The following is a 25,389-nucleotide window of genomic DNA, read 5'->3' as shown; positions in this document are numbered from 1 at the left end:
CCTGATGTTCATGTTCCTCAGCATGATTTAGGATGATCCAAAGAACACCCTGAGCTTAATGAAAGCCAGAACATCTGACTGTCTGTACAATGAGTCACAGTATCAATGCGACAAAAATACTTGTTTGATTAGTCACTGAGAAATACTGCAGAATATTTCACATTCATTATATGTTAGAATATTTTTAAAATTTTCAAAACTTATTTTGTCTACTGGGGAACATGTAAGTATATTTTGTAGCTACTAAAGGGCAGCACTATAAGAAAATATATGATATTTAGGCAAAATAAGAAAAATTTAGACATGCTCATTCTGTTCAAAAGTTTACACCCCTGGCTCTTAATGCATCGTTTTTCCTTCTGTAGCATCAGTGATCATTTGAACCTTCTGTAATAGTTGCATATGAGTCCCTCAGTTGTCCTCAGTTTCAAAAGATGGATCTCAACATTATACAGTCATTGTTGGAAAGGGTTCAAATGCACAAAAATACACAAAAATGCTAAAAGGAACCACCTGAAGGACTTTTCTAAAGAAAAACTTTTTATAAATTCAACTATTATTTTCTCTTGTGGACTATATGTAAACGTCTTTTATGTGAAATATCTTATTCAGCTCAGTACTAAATAAAAAATAACATGCATTTTGTATGAACCTTCTTATTTTGGTAAAATAATGAGCATTTTGCATATTCTGCAAGGTGTATGTAAACTTTTGATTTCAACTGTATATAGGACTTACTTTACTTTCTTTTCAAATGTTCAAAGAATTGACTGATGTTCTTTTCTTCTCTCTTTAATCTAAAATTAATTCAGCTGCATTTGCTCAAAGTGTAAAATATCTCTCAGCTCTACTCACTCTTTCTGAATAGGAATATGTCTTCATGGGAGGAGGAGGTTTGTGAGTGGGTGGACCGCTGTAAGAACAGACACAAACAATGAGAAAAAGTTCATAAGTAACTTTTTTTTTTTTAACCAGGGTACCAGTTAAAGACAAAATATAACAGAGATGACAGTACTTACTCGATGGTTTTTCTCTGGCGTTTGCGGACCATTACTATAGCAGTTGCAATTAAGGCGAGCAGGATGATCACACAAAGAATACCAGCAATAATAGCTCCAGTAGCGGCACCCTTTATTGGCTCTTCTAAATTGGAAAAAACAGAGAGACTTTCAACTCTATGGGACATGTAACAGAATTTTCTTTGATCTTCAGAAACAAAACCATTCAATGAACCTTGTAAGCATACATTTCTGAGCTCAAAGCATTCTCCTCAGTCAAAACAGCTTGCATGCTAACATAAGACATGACCACCCGCACACCACACAGTGCCATATCTATACAAGTTCAGGTTGTTTATAAAGCACCACCTAAATCCTGCTGTGCTGTTATCTTACAGCAGATCCCGCTTCCTTAGGCTGGATAAATAAATCCCAGATTCCAAACACATAGAGTCATGCTCATCCTGTACAACATCAATAGCCTACTGTTGACGTCTTCTAAACCATAAAAAAATGAAAACGAATCTCTGATGATATAAAAATGTCATTTATGATTATAATTATTATGTGCATTTAGAACAAGCTCTCTATTTTTATAGAAATTTGTTTTAAAATAAATAGCAGGAATGCCATCATGTCTTATCGTAGTGCAATATCTTTATGTTACACAAGATGGCGCTTCAACTGTATAAAAACACTCGCTGTGTCTAACTTCCTCAGACTGTTAAATGTATTCTAGACACAAATACCCTCATGTCACCGCCATAAAAGTCCAGCGTTTACTGTGAAAATATATCTTCTCTCACGGATCACTCAAAGTACATTGCAGGTGTTATACTGACAGGCAGGTTAACGTCTGGCGTAGGGCCAAGAGCCTGTGCTGGCGATTTTCCACAAGTCATCAACATGGGGATGTCAGTAGGAAGAAGCCGTTTTAAAAAGAAAGAGAGAATGCTGGCCAGCCAGACCAACTGGTTAAAAGGACATACTGGTTGCTTTTGTTATAGGAGGAGGATTTTAAAAGAAAGACAAGAGTTTGGATGAAGGAATCTGTGCACCTCATGTCTCACTGAATATCTGCCTTGTCAATCACACGTCGTTCTTTCACTCCTTTCGTCTCACACTGTCAATCTCTTGTTCATGTCCTAAAGCACTCTTTCCTCTTCTTTCTAGCTCAACTGGAATCTCTAAGCAGATAGCACATCTGGGCAGGTGACGCATATCAATTTATAACACGATTCTCAAGAAAATGCGATTCTGATCAAACTATTTACCACTTACCTTGCGAAATATTCATACCCCTTCATCTTTCACGTTTTGTTATGTTGCTGCCTTATGTTAAACCGTTTTAAATTACTTTTTTTTCCACGTCAATCTACATTCCACGCACCATAATGACAAAGCAAAACAGAATTGTCACAACTACGTAAATTTATAAAAAATAAAAAAGCTGAAATAAGTACATTGCATAAGTATTCATACCCTTAACTCAGTACTTAATTAAAGCACCTTTACAGCCTCAAGCATTTTGATGATGATGCAACAAGATTTGCACATCAACATTTGGCAGTTAGGCTATCTGCCATTCTTATCCTCACTTTTTCACCCATCAAGCTCTGTCAGCTTGAATGGGGTCTGGCAGACATTTTCAGGTTTCTCCAGAAATGTTTGATTGAGTTCAAGCCCAGGCTGTGGCTGGGCCACTCAAGGACATTCACAGAGTTGTCTATAAGCCACTTTTGCTGTGTGCTTTAGGTTTATTGCCCTATTGGAAGGTGAACCTTCTGCCCACTCTGAGGTTCTGAATGCTCGGAACTGGGTTTTCATTAGGGTATGTAAATATTTTGGTGCACTGAGTTGTCCTTCTACTCTGAAGAGTTCCACACTTTACTTTTAGGATGGTACTCTGCAGGTGATTAGCAGTGTCTGGCTTCCTTCAAACATGATGCTTGGAATTGGGGTTCATCAGACCACAGAACCTTGTTTCTCACAGTCTGGGGGTCCTTTAGGTGCTTTTTTGCAAATTCCAAGTGTGTTTTCATGTGTCTTCACTGAGGAGAGGATTGAGTCTTGCCACACCATCATAAAGCCCAGATCGGTGGAGTGTTGCAGTGATATTTGTCCTTCTGTAAGTTTCTCCCATCTGCATATATGATCATGGAGCTCAACTAGAGTGACCATCAGGTACTTGGTCACCACTCTAGCCAAGGTCCTTCTCCATCGATTGCTCAGTTAGGCCAGTAGGCCAGTGCTAGGAAGAGTCATGGTTGTGTCAAACTTCTTCCATTATGGATAGTGCAGGCTACATGCTTATGTGAACCTTCAATGCAGTAGATTTTTTTCTGAACTCTTCTCCAGGTGTATGGCTTGATGTATGAATACGCTCGCCAAGCACTGTACCAGTCTTATTAATCTCACATTTAAGATTGTTTGCCCAATTTTGTGTGAAAAAACACAGTCATTTCAATATCCAGGAATTTTATGTGAGGGCGAAATAGTTCTCCACACAAATATTGCATCAGGTTCGTTGGTTACTATTAATACGCACTATAATAAGAAAGGTTGAAAGAATAAAATATATGTAAGTTCTACTTAAATCAATCTGTTTTTATTTGTTTTGTGTAATGATAATAACCATCTGACTGAACGTTATCCCCTGCACAACACACTCACATATAAATACAGCATTACACATGGTTCAAAAAAACAGCACATACTTGAGAATGAATGACAGAATTATCCTATCACACAAACAGAATGAGCAAAACGCCACTCAAATCTGAAAACACAATCAGGGAGACAGCTGATTCATTGGAGAAAGAGCCTTTAGCAGTATACCACAAATACAGAAAGAGATGGAGGGAGAATATGAGGTGTAGAGGAAGTGAAGGTCACTGCAGACAGAGGCAGAATGAGGGAAGAATATGAGTGTGTGTGTGTGTGTGTGTGTGGAGCAAGAAAGCAGGGAAAAAACTCAATCAATCATCAATGTGACATCTCAGTTTATAAACTCCAGTCTGAGGCTCAGACAGAACATCCATGTGAGGCTGTTTACTGCCACATAAACGGGTGGACACAGATATTGCAGTGCATTAACCTCACAGTGTCACAGTGACCAAGTTGGTTATGTCACGTTAAAGGGATAGTTCACCAAAATTAATTTCAGTACAAATCTGTACGTATTTCTTTCTTCCGAAACAAAACTAAATAGAACGTTTTCAAAATTAAATTAATTTGTTTAAATTTTATATATTAATTAAATTTAATTTATACAGTCTCATTTATATTTTTAATATTTATTGGTATTAAAATTAATTCATATATATATATATATATATATATATATATATATATATATATATATATATGTATGTATGTATATATATATATATATATATATATATATATATATATATATATATAAATTTAATTTAAACATGTTTTCCAACCATCCGTCCAATGTGCTCTTTGAAATGAATTTAGTTTTGCTAAACAAAATTTTCCTCTAGTGTTTGACAAAAGCAGATTAGAGATAAACGAGTAGTTTTGTTTATCTTTCCTGTGGCCGTGGCTCATAGTTCAGAGTAACTGAAACTAAAAGCATTTTGAAAGCTCTTGGGCTCAATAAACCACAGTATGCAGTAATTCAGTTACGGTGATTAGCATCGGGTCACATGACCCATCTCTGCCGAGACAATCCTATTTCACACGGTGTGTCTAAAGTGGCAGGTTGATGGGATTAATTTGTTGAATAAACAATTTAAGGTGAATTATGGATGTGTCAATGTGAAAAGACATACGCAATTAGGGGGATTATGGCTGTAGACATGATTCTCCGTCGACGTAAGACCGCAAATAGACCAAGTGTGTGTGTGTGTGTGTGTGTGTGTGTGTGTGTGTGTGTGTGTGTGTGTGTGTTTGTGTGTATGCAGAAAGGAAGCCAAGCCTCCAGATCCACGCTTAATGGAGTTGGATTATCAGCATCCATCCTGACTGAGTGGAATTTGACATCAGAGAACATTTCCCATGAGTCGTTGCATCCCAGTGAATAACAATAAGAGCAAGACAGATCAAAGAGAGATGATGACACATCTGACACCAGAAACACAAATGTTCAAACACACGTTTTGACATATAACCCTGCACACATGATGAATCCAACCTCTGAAGCTCATGTAAAGCCCCCGAAAGCAGCCGGAGGTGAACAAATGAGAGTCAATGTGTTATTGTCAGGGCTGTAATGCCCTACTTTTTTTTTTTTTCTTTTTTTTTTTTGAAGTGGCTTCAGTGGTGGTCCTTACCCACATTGTGCCTTGGGTGGGGAAAAAACATTACTTGAAGAGTTTTAACAGCTAAAAAAGTAAGATGTGATTGTCTAGCAGTAGGCCTAATCATGTTTATTTATAAAGCGCTTCATACAATACAGATTACAAAGTATATAATACAGTTTGTAAACTAGTTTCATAGTAATAAACATTAATGTTGTATTGCTGTTGCAAAGTTCTTATTATGAAACAAATACAAAGACAACGGTGTCATTATTCAGCTCAGTTTAGTTGATTCAATGTTGATTCAAGTGAGTTCAACACTAGTGTTATGAAGTAAACTCACACGTATGAAGCAGAAAATAATAGTGTCATTGAGTGTTGTTTTCATTTTAGTAATTATTAGTGCAAATGTAATCAAATTACGAAATTAGTTTTATTCACTGTACTTCCTCGATAGCAAGTAACTTTGAAAAAACGTTAATTCAATTTTGATGTGTCAATGCTAATTGCATTAAATTAACTTTATGAAGAGATACTGGATCAGTATCACTTTTTCATATTAAGTTGAAATGATATGGGAAAGAATGATGATATTGAATCAACTTTACAAAATTATGTTGGTTCAACATCACTTTTGCACCCTTATTTAATGTTGAAATTTTGTGTGTAATGTGGCACAATGCAGTTTAATCAACACTGAAATTTCAACCAAAAAACTGTGTCATTAAATCAACATTATACTGAGATCTACATCACAATCAATTGTAATGTTGTTTAAGCGATGCTACAATGTGATATGTGACCCTGGACCACAAAACCAGTCTTAAATCGCACAGGTATATTTGTAGCAATAGCCAACAATACATTGTATGGGTCAAAATTATCATTTTTTCTTTTATGCCAAAAATCATTAGGAAATTAAGTAAAGATCATGTTCCATAAAGATATTTTGTAAATTTCCTACCATAAATATATCAGAACTTAATTTTTTACTAATAATATGCATTGCTAAGAACTTAATTTGGACAACTTTAAAGGCAATTTTCTCAATATTTTTGCACCTTCAGATTAAAGATTTTCAAACAGTCATATCTCGGCCAAATAGCGTTCTATCCTAACAAACAATACATCAATGGATTTTGTTACTTATGTATAATTAAATGAATGACCCTTCCCAGATAGCACACATATGTCTGCAAGATGTCTGTTCTCTGGATCTCTGGAAAGCATCTGCTGTGTACAAACGTCTGGCAGACGTTTTTTGTTTGACTCTATGTATGATGTTACATATGAATGAAACAATATGATTTGCTTTTTCAATTTGCTGAACACACAATTAGTGTGCGCTTACATGACAGCGATGTACTAAAAAAAGGAAACATTTTTAATTTGCGCTTTTAGAAGGTTTTGCGTACAGATGACAACATTGTCAAACTGATCTTGGGGTCTGTGAGAACGAAACGCTGTTTTTATGCATGACAGGCAAATAGTTGACAATGTCACTTTGTAAAGAAACACTATAGTGTATAGTAGTAAAAGTAATTTTTAGTCGTGTAAACGCCCCCTAAAATTACTAAAGCTTCACTAACTGTTACAATTAACAGTTGTAAATAGAGCATTGGGGCAGGGGTGAATCTTCGAGGCACTTTCCAGCTGAATTTATCTTCAGTCCAAATTAATCACACACGAAGGGTTTAATTAAGGCCTTCAGGAACTGTAGAAACTTCCAGGCAGGTTTGTCGAGACCAGGCTCTGCAGGAAGATGGAAACATCTCGTTTTTTTCCTCATGTTAAACCACAGAGCGTTTAAGTGACAAGTGTTCCAGTTTACCATGTAGAATAATTGAACTGGTGTTTTCAATTATAATTTCTTTTAAAGGGATAGTTTACCAAAAAAAAAAAAAAGAAAATTCTGTCATTAATTACTCACCCTCATTTTGTTCCAAATCCAGAAGGCCTTCGTTCATCTTTAGAACACAATTGAAGATATATTTGATTAAATCCGAGAGCTTACTAACCCTGCATAGAATTATAAAGATTATGAAGCTACGAGAATACTTTTTGTGTGAAAAGAAGAGAAAAATAATGACTTTATTTAACAATTTCTTCTTATCCATGTCAGTCCACGCCATGCTACCTTTCTGGGCCTTGATAGTCAGTTGCTTTACTGTCTATGCAGTGTCAGAAAGCTCTCGGATTTCATCATTTGTCTTCTGAAGATGAACAATGACATGAGGGTGAGTAATTACTGACAGAATTTAGATTTTTGGGTGAACTATCCCTTTAAGCTCACTGACTGGGGAACAGCCAATAGCATTTTACATGATTCTGTGGTTGTCTGTTTCATTAAAATGTCAATGGTGATCCAACATACTTTACTTTTGAAATGTCAGTCTCAACCGATATGATGGTTTGGATGAAAACTCAACATTATCAATGTCACCCTTATATCTGAGTCTCCAGGTGATATATTTGCATAATTTTAAGGTTATGATTAGATTTAGTGAGCTAGCTGGCATGTGCGTTTCTGGTTATCATCATGCCAACGGGTTCATCTTGCGCATTCTCTACCTCTGACTTTGAGCGGACATGCGGTTCACAAGTGGTCACCATTCATTTCACTTGAGCTGCGTCGAGCACTGTAATATGCTGCATATATGCCATACAGTTTGATTCACCCCATCACTCTTCATGATAACAATGCGGCACAAGTGTGTGTGTGTGTGTGTATGTATCTTCAGCAGTCTCATTCATCACACTCTGCCCAGCACTAATCACAGCTGAGGCCTAGACTCAGCCCATGCATTTAAACTGTCTGAGGATTAAACTGATGTCAGCGACACTGAGTCTCTGTGTGTGCATGAGTATGTGTGCGTCTCTGGGGGGGCAGTGAGGTTTCTGCCACTGCGCATTAAGGCAGTCGACAGTAGCCACAGGAGGAGGCCGAATCCCCATCTCCAAGGTCAGTGCTCCCTCAAAACCCAACATCAGTCAGGCAATTTTTCAATATTGCTGACTGTTTCTGACAAATACTTATTTTCTCAAAAGCTATATTCAATCATTCACTCTTCTGTGGTCTAAGACACAAACATGTTTACTTGACAACATAAGGATATATTGTACTATAAACTTACATTGTTTCTATATAAACATAATACAAAAGTTCCTTGAAGCTAGGGATGTGCATATCGATCCTAAAGTATCGATATATCGATACTGATGCGAGTATCGAAAGTATCGATACTCAAATTGAAAATATCGATACTAAGGTGTGTTTTATTTACCAGTGATTTTGTTTATTTAACAAAAAGCCAGGAGTACAATGTGCATTGAATTGGATGCATAACCTATGTTAGAGAATAACTGTTCACGATATAACACTTTTCCTACTCATCTGAACGCACGCAAATGATGAAAGACAGAACCAATCAATCACAGAGAGCATTCACTCCCTTTAGACAGTGCATTCAAACAGGGCTGTACGTATTTCCTAAAAGTATCATAAGAAATCATTGATGCTTTTGGGAACGACAGCCCTGAACAATGCTTATAAGAGGACAGAAAATAAAAACCTGTTTGAGCTATTTCTCAATAAACAAACTGAAATTGTAGCTTACATAATTTGCATTTCACAAGCGCAATTACATTTCTTTAAATTAACACTTAAAGTTCATTGATCATGTTTTGTAGTAATATTAATATAAATTATACACTGGCAGAATAAAAATGTTGTATTTTATGTGTGCAACAGCCTGTCACTGGCAGCCCCTTATGAAACCAAGTATTGTAGTTACCACTAAAGTAAACATATTTTAACCACGTGTAGAAAATAAAATTTAATTAGTTGCATATTAAATGTTAAAACGCATTTCAAATATAAAGTGTAAAAGGTTATAAAAAAGGGCATAATTACATATTTTACTCTTATTAATTTAATAAATGTAATAATTTAAAAATTACGTTTAGAAGTATCGTATCGGTATCGATATCGATGATACTGGCCATAAAAATATCGGTATCGTATCGAAAACAAAATAAGCAGTATCGCCCATCCCTACTTGAAGCACTCTAATTGGTTTGGTTAGTAGTGGGGATTTTTCATGGAATGTTTCTGCACGCCTATAGGTGGCGACAACTGTGTATATGTGTGAGACACTGAATCATTCAGTGAAATGATTCAAAAACCCCACAACCCTTAAATTTAGAGTTTAGAGAATGCGTGAATGAATTGATCTGTTCAGCAACACTATGGCAAAAGTAGTAAGAGTATGCTAATTATGCGTTTCCGAATTTAGCAGCCGATTCTTTCAGGAACGAATGAATTGATTCTTATAGTGAATCATTGAATCATTAGTCAACCGATTCACATCAGAACGTCACTAACGGATGTTGCTCGGAGACGGAGCTATCGTTGTAGCAAAAACAGACGAAGAAACCCGCATTTTTGTGTCTAAAATGTAAGTTACTCAATATTAATGTATTATTTATTGTTGTATTTTAGTCATATTTAGCACCATATTTGATTTTTGACAGGAATGAAAACGTGGTTTGAGGAATGAAACATAACTGGATAGACTTATGGCCAATTGTTTATCTGACTAAACTATTTATAAAACAGTAGAAAAACTCCATATAATTGTTTAAAATTTAATGAATTTATAAAAAAATCATAATGTAGTGTGACATGCAGTGTAGGGGAAAGTTAAATTTAAAAGTAATGCATTACAATATTGAGTTACACCCTAATATTGAGTTACTTTTTGTGGAAACCCTGCTGAAAAAAACAGCTAAAACCAGCCTAGGCTGGTTGGCTGGTATTGGCTGGTTTAAGCTGGAAGTAGCTGGTTTTAGCTGGTCTCCCAGCCTGGCCAGGCTGGTCAGGCTGGTTTTAGCTGGTGGTTTTCCAGCCTGACCAGCTAAGACCAGCCTGGCCAGGGTGGAAAAAAGGCCAAAACCCCTCTAAAACCAGCCTGCCGACCAGCTATGACCAGCTAAAACCAGGCTGGTTGACCAGCTAAAACCAGCCAACCAGGCTAGGCTGGTTTTAGCTGTTTTTTTCACCAGGGAAGTAATGTTACATTACTTTTTTTGTTACTTTATTTAAATCTGGGCAGGGCTTGCATGTTTGTTTTTAATATAATAAGTTCTATTTTTGGCCAATGTAAAAACTTTTTTACACCAAAAGCCTCAGGCTTAGAGAAAAGTAAATTCCTGTCTGTACAGCAGACCGCAGAAGAAAAAATGTCAACACTCAAGCAATTAAAAAAAAAAGGAAAACGAATGCTCGATTATCTTGAGTAATTTTTGCTTATTAGAATGGATGAATTGGATCATCAAAGGTCGGCAGCAAAGACATTGGTTAATAAAATGGGATTAAATACATAAAGGATATTTGTATTATTTAACATATTTAATTATTGCTGGTTTGTGTCATATTCTGAGTTGAATTTCACAGTTTTCATTCATTTTGAGGAATACTGTAGCTGTTTTTTCAGTGAGTGAGGTGAATTAATGCATATTCACATTTATAGAACGAAAGTAACATCTTACTCACAATTTCTTTCAACATGGGGACAGGAGAGCTTTTAATCAATACATGGGGGGAACTGGCATTACTTATTTGAAAAAGAAACTCAGATATTTTCTTACTATTAAAAAGTAATGCGTTACTTTACTAGTTTCTTGGAAAAAGTAATATTATTGCGTAACTTGCTTTACTTGTAATGCGTTACCCCCAACACTGGTGACATGCTTATGAGCTAAACCTGATATTCAACATAAAATAGTTAAAATAGTAAGTAAACAGGGTCTATTCTGATTTCATGACTGTTAGTTTATGTAAGAATCATTTTTGCAATTGAGGACGACCACGGATGTCCTCAAGGGGATATTTTGTCACATTTAGCTCACGTCTGAGGACAAATTTGTCCCTAAAGTATAGCTAAGCAAACGCACACACATTGCTGTCAAGTGTTAAAAATGACTCTTACCAGTGCCCTTATAGTCATCAAAATTATTTTTAAACTTGTGATCTCGCATAGACTTCCATCCATTTCCCCTAAACGCACACAACCACATATATGCTGCTAATTGAGTGTTGAGGAAACACCACACTTTCTGCTTCCTCCTGCATTCTCTCAATCATCAGGATTATATTTAAACTTGTGATGTCTCATACCTTCTCTCTCCCATAAACACCCACAGTCAAACAGACGGAGCTCATCAGGGATGGAAGGGCAACCACCTCACTTTCTCTTCCGCTTCTCTTAATCATTAAAGGAACACTCCACTTTTTTTGGAAATAGGCTCATTCTCCAACTCCCCCCGAGTTAATAAGTTGATTTTTACCGTTTTGAAATCCATTCAGCCGTTCTCCTGTTCTGGCGATATCACTTTTAGCATAGCTTAGCATAGATCATTGAATCCTATTAGACCAATAGCATCGCGTTCAAAAATGACCAACGAGTTTCAATATTTGTTGTATTTAAAACTTGACTCTTCTGTAGTTATATCATGTACTAAGACCGGTGGAAATGCAAAGCTGCGAGTTTCTAGGCTGATAAGATTAGGAACTACACTTCCATTCCGGCGTAATAGTCAAGGAAGTTTGCTGCCGTAATATGGCTAAAGCAGGCGGAGTAATATCAAAAATGAGTTCCCAGCTAGTTTAGCATTTGCACATGTGCTGCGTGGTATTACTGCTCCTGCTTCAGCCATATTACAGCAGCAAACTTCCTTGACTATTACGCCGGAATGGAAGTGTAGTTCCTAATCTTATCAGCCTAGAAAATTGAAGCTTTGCATTTCCACCGGTCTTAGCACACGATATAACTACAGAAGAGTCAAGTTTTAAATAGGACAAATATCGAAACTCGTTGGTCATTTTTGAACGTGATGCTAATGGTCTAATAGGATTCAATGATCTATGCTAAGCTATGCTAAAAGTGATATCGCCAGAACAGGAGAACGGCTGAATGGATTTAAAAACGGTAAAACTCAACTTATTAACTCGGGGGGAGTTGGAGAATGAGCCTATTTCCAAAAAAAGTGGAGTGTTCCTTTAAGACTTTCGGGAGAAGCCTCTTCATCATCTCTCCGGTAATTTCTGCTAAGCTTAATTATATCTCAGTATTTCCCAAGCATTCCAACTTCTTTCCTACCGTCTCTTCCAATCCAACTGCTTCCTACTGGCTTGAGCATCTAAATTGTCTGTTTTTGGACAAGAAGCCAAGCCCGTCAGTCATTTCTGTTTTGCCCATTATGAGAACACAATTAATTTTACTATACCTCTTTAGCAGGGTCCAAAAGTCTGAGAGCTCTAAAGTGAAAATGTTTCATTTTTTGTATTTTTTCTAATTTAATTTAATTTTCTAGTTACGGATGATGTTAAGTCAAAGCTTAACAATAGAGATGGCCTGTGGCCAGCTTGAGAGAGTTTTGGGCCAGCTGAGTGAGCTGTCACTTTGTGATTTATTGGATCAGCACTTCTCTAATAATGAACATATATTCTTTTTACCCTAATTATCCTTTTTTTTGTGAAGAGGGCTTAACATTTGAGTTAAAAAAATGCTTTAAAGGGTTAGTTCATTCAGAAATAAAAATTCTGTCATTAATTACCTCATGTTGTTCCAAACCTGTAAGACCTTTGTTCATCTTTGGAACACAAATTATCATGAAGCATATGCACACTTTCCTCGCATGTAAACAATACAGGCTGCTGATGTAGAACACGCGTGCACCAGAAATACTGTGGTATTTAAATTTTTCTGGTAAATAAATTCTGGTAAATAATTTTTTTTATAATAATATTATTATAAGTAGTAGTAGTACTACATTAAGTAATATATTTCTGTCACAGTTTGTTCAAGTTAAACTGAACCTTCATTTTGACAGGTTGCTGTGAAGACCTGTAAGTTTCTGTTTGTATGTGATATGACGATAGTTTTTATGGAAGGAACGGTAAAATGCTCACAAAGTGTCTTTCAGGGCAGTTCTTTTTGAGGCAGCAGAGGCTTAAAACACAGCGAGTGTCAGGTGCTCTTCAGTATGTGTGTAGTAAACAAAACCGCACATCTGTGCCATTCATTCACACAGAGACACGCAGAACATGCAGAATTAATTTTTAAATAGTATTTTTGTGGCTTGATATTCACAGACACTCCATTTTGCGTTTTAAGTGTACTGACCTATTTTTGATGTATTCATCCAAAATTTGTCAAATTCTGTGGCATTCTGTGTTACACAGTAAATTCCATTTCTATGACTGGATGTATTAATGGTTAAATTGAAAAATCGTAATCAAAAAGCATGTGAAAAATCTTGAAACTTAAACAATTTTTACATTTTTAGGGTCCAGTTTAATTTTTACCAAATTCCATGTTTCCAATTGATTTTCCTAAATTTTAATAATCAATTAAAATTACATTTTAATACTTAAAAGCATCTCTAATTAATAGATTTTATTTTAAAAATATTATTATTTTATTTCCTTTTTTCAGAAATACTGATAAATTCTGGTAAAAAAAAAATCTGGTAAATCTTTCTTAAAAAATAATGTTTTAATAATAATTGTATTAGCAGTAGTAGTACTATCATTAAATTAAGTAATATATTTCTGTCACAATTTCTTCAAGTTAAACTGAACTTTTATTTTGATGGGTTGCTGTGAAAACCTGTAAGTTTCTGTGTTTGTATATGACATGACAATATTTTTTTTAAGAACCCCCCCCCCCTCCCCCCTCTGTTAAAACATAACTGTGGTTTATCACACCTGTGTCCATTTCTAAAGCATTGGGACTCCAGCGAACCACAGTGAGAGCCATTATCCACAAATGGCGAAAACATGGAACAGTGGTGAACCTTCCCAGGAGTGGCCGGCCGACCAAAATTACCCCAAGAGCGCAGCGACGACTCATCCAAGAGGTCACAAAACACCCCACAACAACATCTAAAGAACTGCAGGCCTCTCTTGCCTCAGTTAAGGTCAGTGTTCATGACTCCACCATAAGAAAAAGACTGGGCAAAAATGGCCTGCATGGCAGAGTTCCAAGACGAAAACCGCTGCTGAGCAAAAAGAACATAAAGGCTCGTCTCAGTTTTGCCAGAACTTATCTTGATGATCCCCAAGACTTTTGGGAAAATACTGTGGACTGACGAGACAAAAGTTGAACTTTTTTGAAGGTGTGTGTCCCAGTACATCTGGCGTAAAAGTAACAGCATTTCAGAAAAAAAACATCACATCAACAGTAAAATATGGTGGTGATAGTTTGATGGTTTGGGGCTGTTTTGCTGCTTCTGGACCTGGAAGACCTGGAAGGCTGTGATAAATGGAACCATGAATTCTGCTACCAAAAAATCCTGAAGGACAATGTCCGGCCATCTGTTCGTGACCTCAAGCTGAAGCAAACTGCTGAAGCGAATCTGCAGCAGGACAATGATCCAAAACACACCAGCAAATCCACCTCTGAATGGCTGAAGAAAAACAAAATGAAGACTTTGGAGTGACCTGACCTGAATCCTATTGAGATGCTGTGGCATGACCTTAAAAAGGTGGTTCATGCTCGAAATCCCTCCAATGTGGCTGAATTACAACAATTCTGCCAAGATGAGTGGGCCAAAATTCCTGCAAAGCGCTGTAACAGACTCATTGCAAGTTATCGCAAACGCTTGATTGCAGTTTTTGCTGCTAAGGGTGGCCCAATTAAGTTTAGGGGGAAAACACTTTTTTCACACAGGGCCATGTGGATTTGGATTTTGTTTTCCCTTCATAATAAAAAACTCCATTCAAAAACTGCATGTTGTGTTTACTTGTGTTATCTTTAAATAATATTTAAATTTGTTTAATGATCTGAAACAAAAATCATCTTTTTCACACCACTGTATAAAATGTGAAATCTTAATTGATATATATTAATTTAAAATTATACTAATACTAAATTATATCATCATAAAAAAACACAAATTTACTGATTTGATTTGTGACCTTGAACTAGTGCATAAAATCGATTTTGAATCTCAGATTTTCAGTTTGTGCACATATACTACACAAAGCGCTACAGGAACCTGCGGTTTAATTTGAAAGAAGTGAGACTGAATAAAAAAGTGAACAACAGTAAAAGAATGACGGTTTCCCACAACCATTTTCTAGTTCCCATCTCAAAGTTAATGTGTTACTGCCGAGGGCAGACAGTGTGTTAACCTTTCTAACCTCTATCTATATTACACACATTCGCACACACGCACAGGAAGTCATTTATCCAAGCACACTCATTAAGATTTCCATGTATTAGCATTTAGCAGTCGCTGCTGGGCAATAGGGCTGCGATCGCTCGTGTTTAGAGATGCAGATGTATTAGAGCGCCACGGTTTAAGGCGCCTGCCCGTGGCCTAAACAGCCTCGCGACTGAACCAACCAGTTTCTGATTACCGGGCCATTACCCCAATTACACTGCCGCATACAGCCACAGGGGCCCGATCGCTGGGTGAGCGTGTGTGCTCACTGATGTGTGTGTATTTGTTTACCTGTTCGTTAGCTGGAAGTTATTCAGCTTCATTAGTGAGCATTCATGCTTGCTCCAGTTGTAATTGCTGTGTTTTCCTGCCACAGTCCGCAGCCACATTCCAAACTCACCCCAACACAGCGGCGAACACACCCCTACACAATCCACATATTCGTAGCATCCCAAAGCCAACAACCACACACCCCACACATCCCTGAATATCTGAGATTCTACCAGCATCGTACAGACAAAAAGCATCTTTCAGCCCAAACCAAAGACCAGAAGCCATATATAAACAGCCCAAATCCTTTAATTACACACCCGATAAAAAGTCTTTAATGTGACTGAGTTTTTGTGACTGAGTTTTTGCGACCTAACAAGAGAATCTGTGGCTTTGTCCTGTGCCACAACACCCACTCCATTATCTGCTATAAAAATAACAATGAGCTGGGAGAGAAAGGCAGAAAGTGAGGGAGAAAACACACACACAGAGAGAAAGGAGGACAGTAATGATCATTACAGACGTCCATGTTGTCCTTTTCTGCCATGGATGCTGCAGGGCGGCTGGGTGTCATTTTTGTGTATAAAGTCTATACTCCATTGATTAATGCTAGGCTCTTTCTCTCTCGTTCATTATTTGAAATTATTGCTCATCTAGCTATTGGCCCAGCCCCAGTAAACACACTGCCTGTATGATATCTGTGTGTGAGACGGCGAGAAACCATGCAGCTTATATTTGCAGCTTACATGACTGTCGTCATCATCGTTAATAAGAGCAACAAGGCAGAGCAGGACAGCAGACTATTGAAAGCCTGTTACAGACACAAGCCAAGACCAGTGTCTGCCTGTGTTTGAAGAGCCACACGAGCCCACAGTCAATTCTTTCCACACATGTATTATGCAAAGGGTGTAGATGGCTCTTTATGCACAGTGAATGTATTTTTTGCTTGTGTTATTATTTGGGTCAGTGGCTTGATGCTCATTTTTATCTATGAATTTATTCTGAAATATATTGGGAATGCAATTCGTATACAGTGACTTCAGTAAAGCTCTTCTGTGATGAGCATGTTTTTTAATTTTTGAATTAAAATCTATTTTGAATTTATAATTCTCTTAAAAAAAAGAAAGAAAGCTGCTATATTAATATTTGAAAATTCTTTGCCTATCAAAACAAAGTCACGTGGTGCAACCAAAATAAAAAACATAAGGAAACACTATCATAGCGAGGAACCCTGCAGATCCACTTTTAAAAATATTGATTAAAGGGATAGTTCATCCAAAAATGAAAATAACCACATGATTTACTCATCCTCAAGCCATCCTAGGTGTATATAACTTTTTTCTTTCAGACAAATACAATCAGAGTTATATTAAAAAATGCCCTGGCTCTTCCAAGCTTTATAATGGCAGTAAATGGCTGTTGAAATTTTGAAGCAACATAAAGTGCATCCATCTGTCATAAAAAGTACTCCACATGGCTCTACGGGGTTAATAAAGGCCTTCTGACGTGTATTGATGTGTTTATGTAAGAAAAATATCCATATTTAAACCTTTATAAACCATAATCTCTAGTTTAGAAAAAACAAGGATTTGTAAAGAAAAATGTCAGAGGATTTTGATTTAAAGGAACACTCCACTTTTTTTGGAAATAGACTCATTCTCCAACTCCCCCCGAGTTAATAAGTTGAGTTTTACCATTTTTAAATCCATTCAGCTGTTCTCCTGTTCTGGTGATATCACTTTTAGCATAGCTTAGCATAGATCATTGAATCCTATGAGACCAATAGCATCACATTCAAAAATTACCAACAAGTTTCGATATTTGTCCTATTTAAAACTTGACTCTTCTGTAGTTATATCGTGTACTAAGACCGGCGGAAAATGTAAAGATGTGATTTTCTAGGCCGATAAGATTAGGAACTACACTCCCATTCTGGTGTAATAGTCAAGGAAGTTTGCTGCCATAACATGGACACAGCAGGCGCAGTAATATCACGCAACGCCTGAAATTAGTTCCCAGCTGGGTAACTTCCAACGAGGAACGCTCCCCGTGCATGCAGTTGGTCACGTTGTGCTGCGATGTGCTGCGTGATATTACTCCGCCTGCTTCGGCCATGTTACGGCAGCAAACTTCCTTGACTATTACGCCGGAATGGAAGTGTAGTTCCTAATCTTATCGGCCTAGAAAATCGCAGCTTTACGTTTTCCGCCGGTCTTAGTACACGATATAACTACAGAAGAGTCAAGTTTTAAATAGGACAAATATTGAAACTCGTTGGTCATTTTTGAACGCGATGCTATTGGTCTCATAGGATTCAATGATCTATGCTAAGCTATGCTAAAAGTGATATCGCCAGATCAGGAGAATGGCTGAATGGATTTCAAAACGGTACAACTCAACTTATTAACTCGAGGGGAGTTGGAGAATGAGCCTATTTCCAAAAAAAGTGGAGTGTTCCTTTAAGCCAAGAGGAAACTTGGTTCTCACAAGACCAACATATTCTCACTGAAGCTTACGCTACACCAGCATCCAACATCATCCACTGAAATGCATGTTCTCTTTCATGAACATGCATACAACAGTCAACGAAAGTCAAAGATTACGGTTTGTAAAGTTTTTAAATATGGATTTTTTTATACAAACGTTCACTCCAGAAGGTTTTTATTAACCCCCCGAAGCCATGTCAAGTACTTCTTATGATGGATGGACACACTTTTTTGGGCTTCAAAATCTCAACAGCCATTCACAAATATTTTTTTAATATAACTTCGATTGTATTCGTCTTAAAGAAAAAAGTAATACACACCTAGGAAGGTTTGCGTGTGAGTAGGGCTGGACAATATGGTAAAAAATATAACGTTTGACCGATTCTCTTTTTTTTATTACGATTTTTAACTAGTCAACTTGAAAATGTAATTACAATTTGATTCAAGTAATGTTTTCTTTATTAAACATCTAGTTCAGTGGTTCTCAACCTTTTTTGGTCCAGCGCCCCCCTACCCATTATTCAGATCCCTCACCGCCCCCCATCAAATAAATCGTAGTCTAATTGTCCTCAATGAATATTAAAATTGATTGTTATTAGTATTTTGTGTTTATAATAGGACTGTTATTATATTTATAGCAATTCAAATGTATGGGGTCATTACAATTTTTACGAAATTAATTTAAGGATGCATTGAATTGAGCATTTTTTTACAGTAAATTATACATATATATAAAAAAATAACATTCATTTGCAGTTTTTAGCAAATTGGTGATTTTCATTGCTACAGCTTTAATGTTTTTGTGATGCTGATATACTTTATTGCCCCAAATTTAAAAAAGACTAAATAAAAATTCCTGTTTAGAACATATCCAAAAGGACATTTTTACATAAGTGATTTTAGTTTGTTCTTCCATTTCTGGAACTCTTGAACACCCTTTTTACTGCTGTGTTATGTTTGGATATTTTCAATTAGCTTTCAGTAAAAAAATAAAATAAAAAATATCCCTTGGAAAATACCCTGCTTTTTGAGAATATATTGAATTCCCTTTTTTCTGAGATAGTAGACATGGTTAATTTTGTGGGTAATACCACATTTACACATGCAAATGGAAGAAATGTAAACTCTACTTTACTATATTTCACAATTTTTAGAATATTTAAAAGTTTGCTTACAAATACCTTAAAGAAAACTAAGTACAACACTAAAAGTTGGGACGTTTTGTAAAATGATAACATCTATGATTTGTTAATTCTATTTAACTTTTATTTAATTGACAACATTACAAAGAAAAGAAAAGTCACAAAAGTGCAACACACTCCAAAACAATTGGGGCAGAAGAAAAATAAAAGTGAAAAGCTTTTTATAGAATAAGCTAAACTGTTTTGAAACAGTTGACAGGAGGCAGGTGAATTGGTAATAGGTGAGGGGATCATCTTTGGGTATAAAATGAGCTTCTCAGTCTTTGCAAGCAAAGCTTGATCGTGGCTCAAAATTTGTTTATATTAACAAAAATATATTGGCCAGTGTAAACATTGGAATTTGTTTCTTTGTACTTCAGTCAATTAATAAATGTTAAAGAGATCAAATTACATATTCTTATTTTTTTGTAATTCAGCATGATTTCTGAAAGATCATGTGACACTGAAAACTAGAGTAATGAAGCTTAGCATAAGAGGAAAACACATTTAAAATATATTCAATTAAAAAGGCTTTTTTAATGGTATATATATTTTTTAAAACAAACAAATGCAACCTTTGTTCATTCATCCATTAAAAAATCTTATTTGCCTTTTTTAATAGTAATGTATATTTTATTTATAATATTTAGGCTATTTTAAAAGCATGTAACCTATCTAAACCCAAATATAACAGCCCACATTAGCATGTACATACTTTTATTTCAAATAGGCCTATAATGACATTCATGACATATTTGATTTGACTGGGCAAGAAATATCATTATCATTAGTTTCCCAAGGAGCAAAAAAGCAACGTGCAGTAAAAAATAGGCTGGGCTGTTATTTGTGAGCTTTGAATACATTCTTTAAAAATTTGGCATTTAAATCATTTGGCAAACAAAAAGCTTTCATATTATTATTTTTTTCTAAACAAGAAAAAGCATCTCATGCTTGACCGTGACTATTGTTGTAAACTAGCAGCCAGCTAACACTTAAGGTCATTGCACACATTGAGTCCGAATTTTTCGCACGTTAAAAAATAAATACCTTACGTTATGTTAATCACACTTGCACACTGCCTCCAAATTTTTCGGATCGGGTTTGATTTTTTGCGTTTTTCGCATCTGTAGCAAGCATTTTGAGAGGTGTTTTGACAGTTCAGAGCCACCGTACAAGCGAACGCCAAAATCCAGAATTGCGTCTGTCAAGTTCATTCACTTTGTCCCGCAGCACAAAGCACTGTAAAGGTCCTTGTACGCTGAGTTCGCAAAAATTAGTGGTCTTCTTAATATTATGTGGCTCCAGTAATGCTAGCAAAGCATCAACGATTACTGACATCCTGAAATAAACTCTGAATCACCCGGGATAATCCCGCAGTTTATTAATAAGGAGGTGCGCCTTAAAAGTATCCCCTCACTCCTCTGTATCTGTTTCTCTTTTTAAGAAGAGAGTCAGTGGACAACATCGTTCTATTTCGTCGGACTCAGTGTGCAAGGTTTCTGTGCGTGACGAATTTTTAGGATTACGAATACGAAATAACGTATACGAACGTATACTGCTACACTGGCCGCGAACGGCACATCAAGTTGCGTTAAAGCACGTAGCTCCCGTTATAATGAGTCATTCAGTAACTGAGCGCGAGCGCTACAGTAAACGCATTCCTCGCGCTTATGCTGCAGACAAGTCGACAAATAGAATACAGAAAGTGCGCTTTGATGCATCCAGTGTAGAAATGGCATTAGGATGTGGCAGACCATTTTCTTCTGCAAGTTTTAGCTCAAACATATTCGGTTTGAACTCGTCTTAACCAAACGCCCCCCAAAACCACCTCAGCGCCCCCCTTTCAAAATTATTGCTTTCAGCGCCCCCAGAGGCTCTCCCAACGCCCCCTGGGGGGCGGTACCGCCCCCGTTGAGAAACACTGATCTAGTTAAAGAAAAGTTTATTCCAAGTGCACCACACATGAAGTTGTTAACATGATGTAAATGTTAAACAAATCACTTGTTAAATTGCGTTCTAATAAAATAAGGCGAGCCACTAAAGGGACACGGTTAGCTTCTTGCTAGCAGTAGCCTGTTACATTGCAGTACATAAGATTTCACTTACCACATAAACAAAGTAAGGAGAGATGACTGCGTGGACAATGGCAAATGATTTACAGATCCTGAGCACCACTAACAAGCATCTAAACTTGTAAAATATGTGCTAAGTACTACCGCTGTAGTATAAACACAGCATGTGCAATTGCAAATCTCAAAAAGTGAAAGTAAAATGATCGTGCATTCAAAATGGCAGTTTCAATGACTCGCATATTAATAGCGGCTCGGGCTCCGTGATTAAATATATATTTTCCTCCATGTGCCAGCTACTGAAATGAGCCACTCTGTGAAACAGCCAATCAGAGCAGAGCTCATCATTATTATTCATGAACCTTTCAAATAAGGTAATAACAGACCATTTCATTCTAGGGACAAATCCTAGGGTTGTAAATGGACCTGTAAACCCTTTTCTGGAGATTTTTTGCCCTTTCCTATGCCATAAACCTTCTATGTAGATCTCAGAGAACAATTTAAAATATTGTATCAATGCATTCTATGGCACCTTTAAGATGAAAGGAAAATCTCATTTTTGTTGTATTAAAAACGTAAACCTTTTTGAAAATGAACAATAACAATTTCTTGTAATAGTAATAGATCTTTTTCCTGAGTAAACTGAACGCTGCCATTACGAATTCTAACGTCAGATTGGATGCTCTCTGTTCTGGTCTCCATAGGAAACCACTGAAATAGCGTCCATCTGTTTTTATTGTAGCTAACGTCGGCAGCTTCGTGTCATTTACACATTCATCAAACTCGAGGCACTGACAAATGACGGTCATGCAACATTGCAAAGTGATGGCGCTACAGAGCCATGTGCTTTTTTAAAAACATTTTAATAAGTTTAACATTAGATTAACAGCTCGGAATATATGCTACTTTGACTAGAAACACTGGAGACTGGAAATGCAAAGCATTCTTCGTGTTAAGAGTCAGGCATGACTTCTGCGTTCAGGAAAAAATGTCTATAGTAACAATACCTTTCATTTAAAAAAAAATAATAATTTGAAAATAGTGTACAAGTTTTCAAATGAAAGCAAAATTAAGATGTGTACATTCAAATGTATTTAAGGTGCAAAAAAAATATTTAAATAAAATATGTGAACCTTTAATTCGTTTAACTTTTCTTAGTATTTCTTTCTTTTTCTTAAACTTTCTTTATCATAGACACTTACATTTATCTGACATGTAGTCTATTTGTCCAACCTGTAAGTTGTCAGTCAAATGTGGCATTTAGAGTCCCATGCCATTTCATTTTAGTCTTTACGCACTGTGCCCATTGTATAGCGCTGAATGTTTTCTGCTTGTTTTGTTGTACCATATTGTTCTTGTACTGTCAATCCAGTCCAGTTCTACAGACGAAGTGGATGATGCTGATTTTCTGCTATTTATTTGCACATACAATGCACTAGTCTTGTCTTTTGTGCTTGCTAAACTGTTTCCAAATGTGTTTCTGAACGATACGACTTATGCTAGGCAGCCGAGCAATAGTTAAACGCAACGCTCTCCTGCTCCCAGCTCGCTCTGAATACAGCACATCAATTTAGATGAACTTAATTAAACAATCATTTGATCTGATTCATTTGATGTTTTCATTGCAATGGCCAAATTTACTATGGATTCAAGCATGATTTCATCAGTGGCTTTTAACACCGTCCCATTTTTACCATTGCCTCTCTCTCTCCGAAACAAATACCACCACAACCTCAATAACTAAAAACATAAATCAAAAGCTGATCTAGCGTCATAAAAATCTGCTCTCCATAAAATTTAACGAGACCCCTATACCAATAAAAGCTATGTGTTAAAGGCCCTGACATTTCATAAATCAGACAAATATTGTGTTAGTGTTGTCATGTCGTATTGCAGGCTCTCTGTATGCATGCACATACAGTACATGAGAGTTTTCACAAGCAGCATAAGCCGTGCATCTGACCATCACACCCCACTGTACCCTTCTGTCACAGCTGCTATGGAGACGGAGGGTGGATCTGTCAGTGTAGTGTCATGGCAACCGTCTCTCGGGTGACAGCGGATGAAGAGTAATCTATACGCAGTGTTAAGTAAAGAAACAGCCATGAGATGCATATGAGTGAAGTCTGTCATGAGTGCACTGACACTCACACAAACACTGAATCAATGTGGCCGTCCAGTTCATGAAGAGTTCATTTCCCTCCCTCAGCCTCTCCCTTTATTTAATATACCGAGACAAATCTGAGGCATGTGAACAGAGCTGTTGTTTTGTGGTATTTGAAAGTGTGTGCAACAACAGGCTGTTTACTGAAAGGTTTAAGGTTTGAATCCTGCAAATAGACAATCTGAGGCATCAACATTGATGAGAATAGATTTATTGGTACCACAAAAAATCTATCTATCTATCTATCTATCTATCTATCTATCTATCTATCTATCTATCTATCTATCTATCTATCTATCTATCTATCTGTCTATCTGTCTGTCTGTCTGTCTGTCTGTCTGTCTGTCTGTCTGTCTGTCTGTCTGTCTGTCTGTCTGTCTGTCTGTCTGTCTGTCTGTCTGTCTATCTATAGAAACATTGTTTTCTGCTGTAAGTCAAATTAAATATTCAATATTTATATATTTTATTTTTAAGTCCTATTATCTTAAAGTTATAATAAATTAGGTTAAAAAAGCAAAATTACACACAATATAATAATAACTGATGTTATTGTAATTATTCACTTTTTTAAAAGTAAAAATTAAAGGTATTGTAGGTGAAAATTTGAAAAATATAAAGTATAAAATATATAAACTGCTATAATATTTATATAAAATAACTATAGGTGTAGGTAAAAATCCTTTTTTTTTACTTTCATTTAAAAGTGAATGCTGTTCATTAAAAAATATGTATTTCATTTTAAAAGTTTTTTTATATTTTTGACAGTACTAATGTTATATCATAATAAATTAGGTAACAAATCTATCTATCTATCTATCTATCTATCTATCTATCTATCTATCTATCTATCTATCTATCTATCTATCTATCTATCTATCTATCTATCTATCTATCTATCTATCTGTCTATCTATCTATCTATCTATCTATCTATCTATAATTGAAACATTATTGTTTTCTGCTATATTTCAAATGATTTTGATATCTTTTTTATATTTTATTATGACAGTGCTAATTTATTGTAATTATCCACTTTTTAAAACTAAAAATAATAGGTATTGTGGGTGAAAAAATGTAGTATATAAAATACATACAGTAAAATACCATGGGATTTATATAAAATAACTATAAATATACTATAGGTTTAAGTATTTTGATAATTTTTTAGTTTGATATTGGTTTGATTTTGCTTAGACATTATATCATACAGCAAAAATCATATTTTTTATAAAAGTGAATGAAAAAGTTTATAAAAAAAACATTTTATTTGGACTTTTTAAAATATTTTTAATAGTACTAATGTTAAGCCATAATAAATTAGTTTAAAAAAAAAATCTTTTTTTCTTTTCTTTAAAAGTGGATGTTAAGCCGTTTATTTAAAAAAAAATATTTTGACATTTTTTTTAAACATTTTATAGTACTAATGTGAGGTCATAAAATAGATTCAACAAAACACAATATTATGCTATAATTCAATATATGCAATTTTTTTATACATATATTTATATTTTATTTTGACAATCTGTTATATATTTGTCATAATAAATTTGGTTCAACAAACCCAAATCACACACATACTAGAAATTATTTTAAACTAGAACATTATAATATAAACTCTCTAAGAAATGCTTAAATCAAAATGTTTAACCCAACCCTATATGGCTGGCTTAAAATAAAGCAATAAGCAATAATCAAAAGGTGAACACAATGAGCAATTAAAAAAA

The 25,389-nt window shown here is 35.7% G+C and overlaps 1 protein-coding gene across 1 annotated transcript in view; it reads right to left on the bottom strand.

Annotated features, from left to right (window-relative positions):
* Positions 1–25,389, bottom strand: part of LOC141342768 (nectin-2) — a 112,859-nt gene that overhangs the window by 5,453 nt on the left and 82,017 nt on the right. The window contains exons 7-8 of the mRNA XM_073847299.1: positions 1,020–1,143; positions 856–913 (exon numbers count right to left, since the gene is read on the bottom strand). Of these exons, the coding sequence (XP_073703400.1) occupies positions 856–913; positions 1,020–1,143 (182 nt within the window). The remainder of the gene's footprint in view (positions 1–855; positions 914–1,019; positions 1,144–25,389) is intronic.

Source organism: Garra rufa, chromosome 9 (genome assembly GCF_049309525.1).
Source record: "Garra rufa chromosome 9, GarRuf1.0, whole genome shotgun sequence".
NCBI classification, from domain to species: Eukaryota; Metazoa; Chordata; class Actinopteri; order Cypriniformes; family Cyprinidae; genus Garra; species Garra rufa.
Note: the sequence above shows the minus strand (reverse complement) of the source record. Positions and strands in the feature narration are given on the sequence as shown.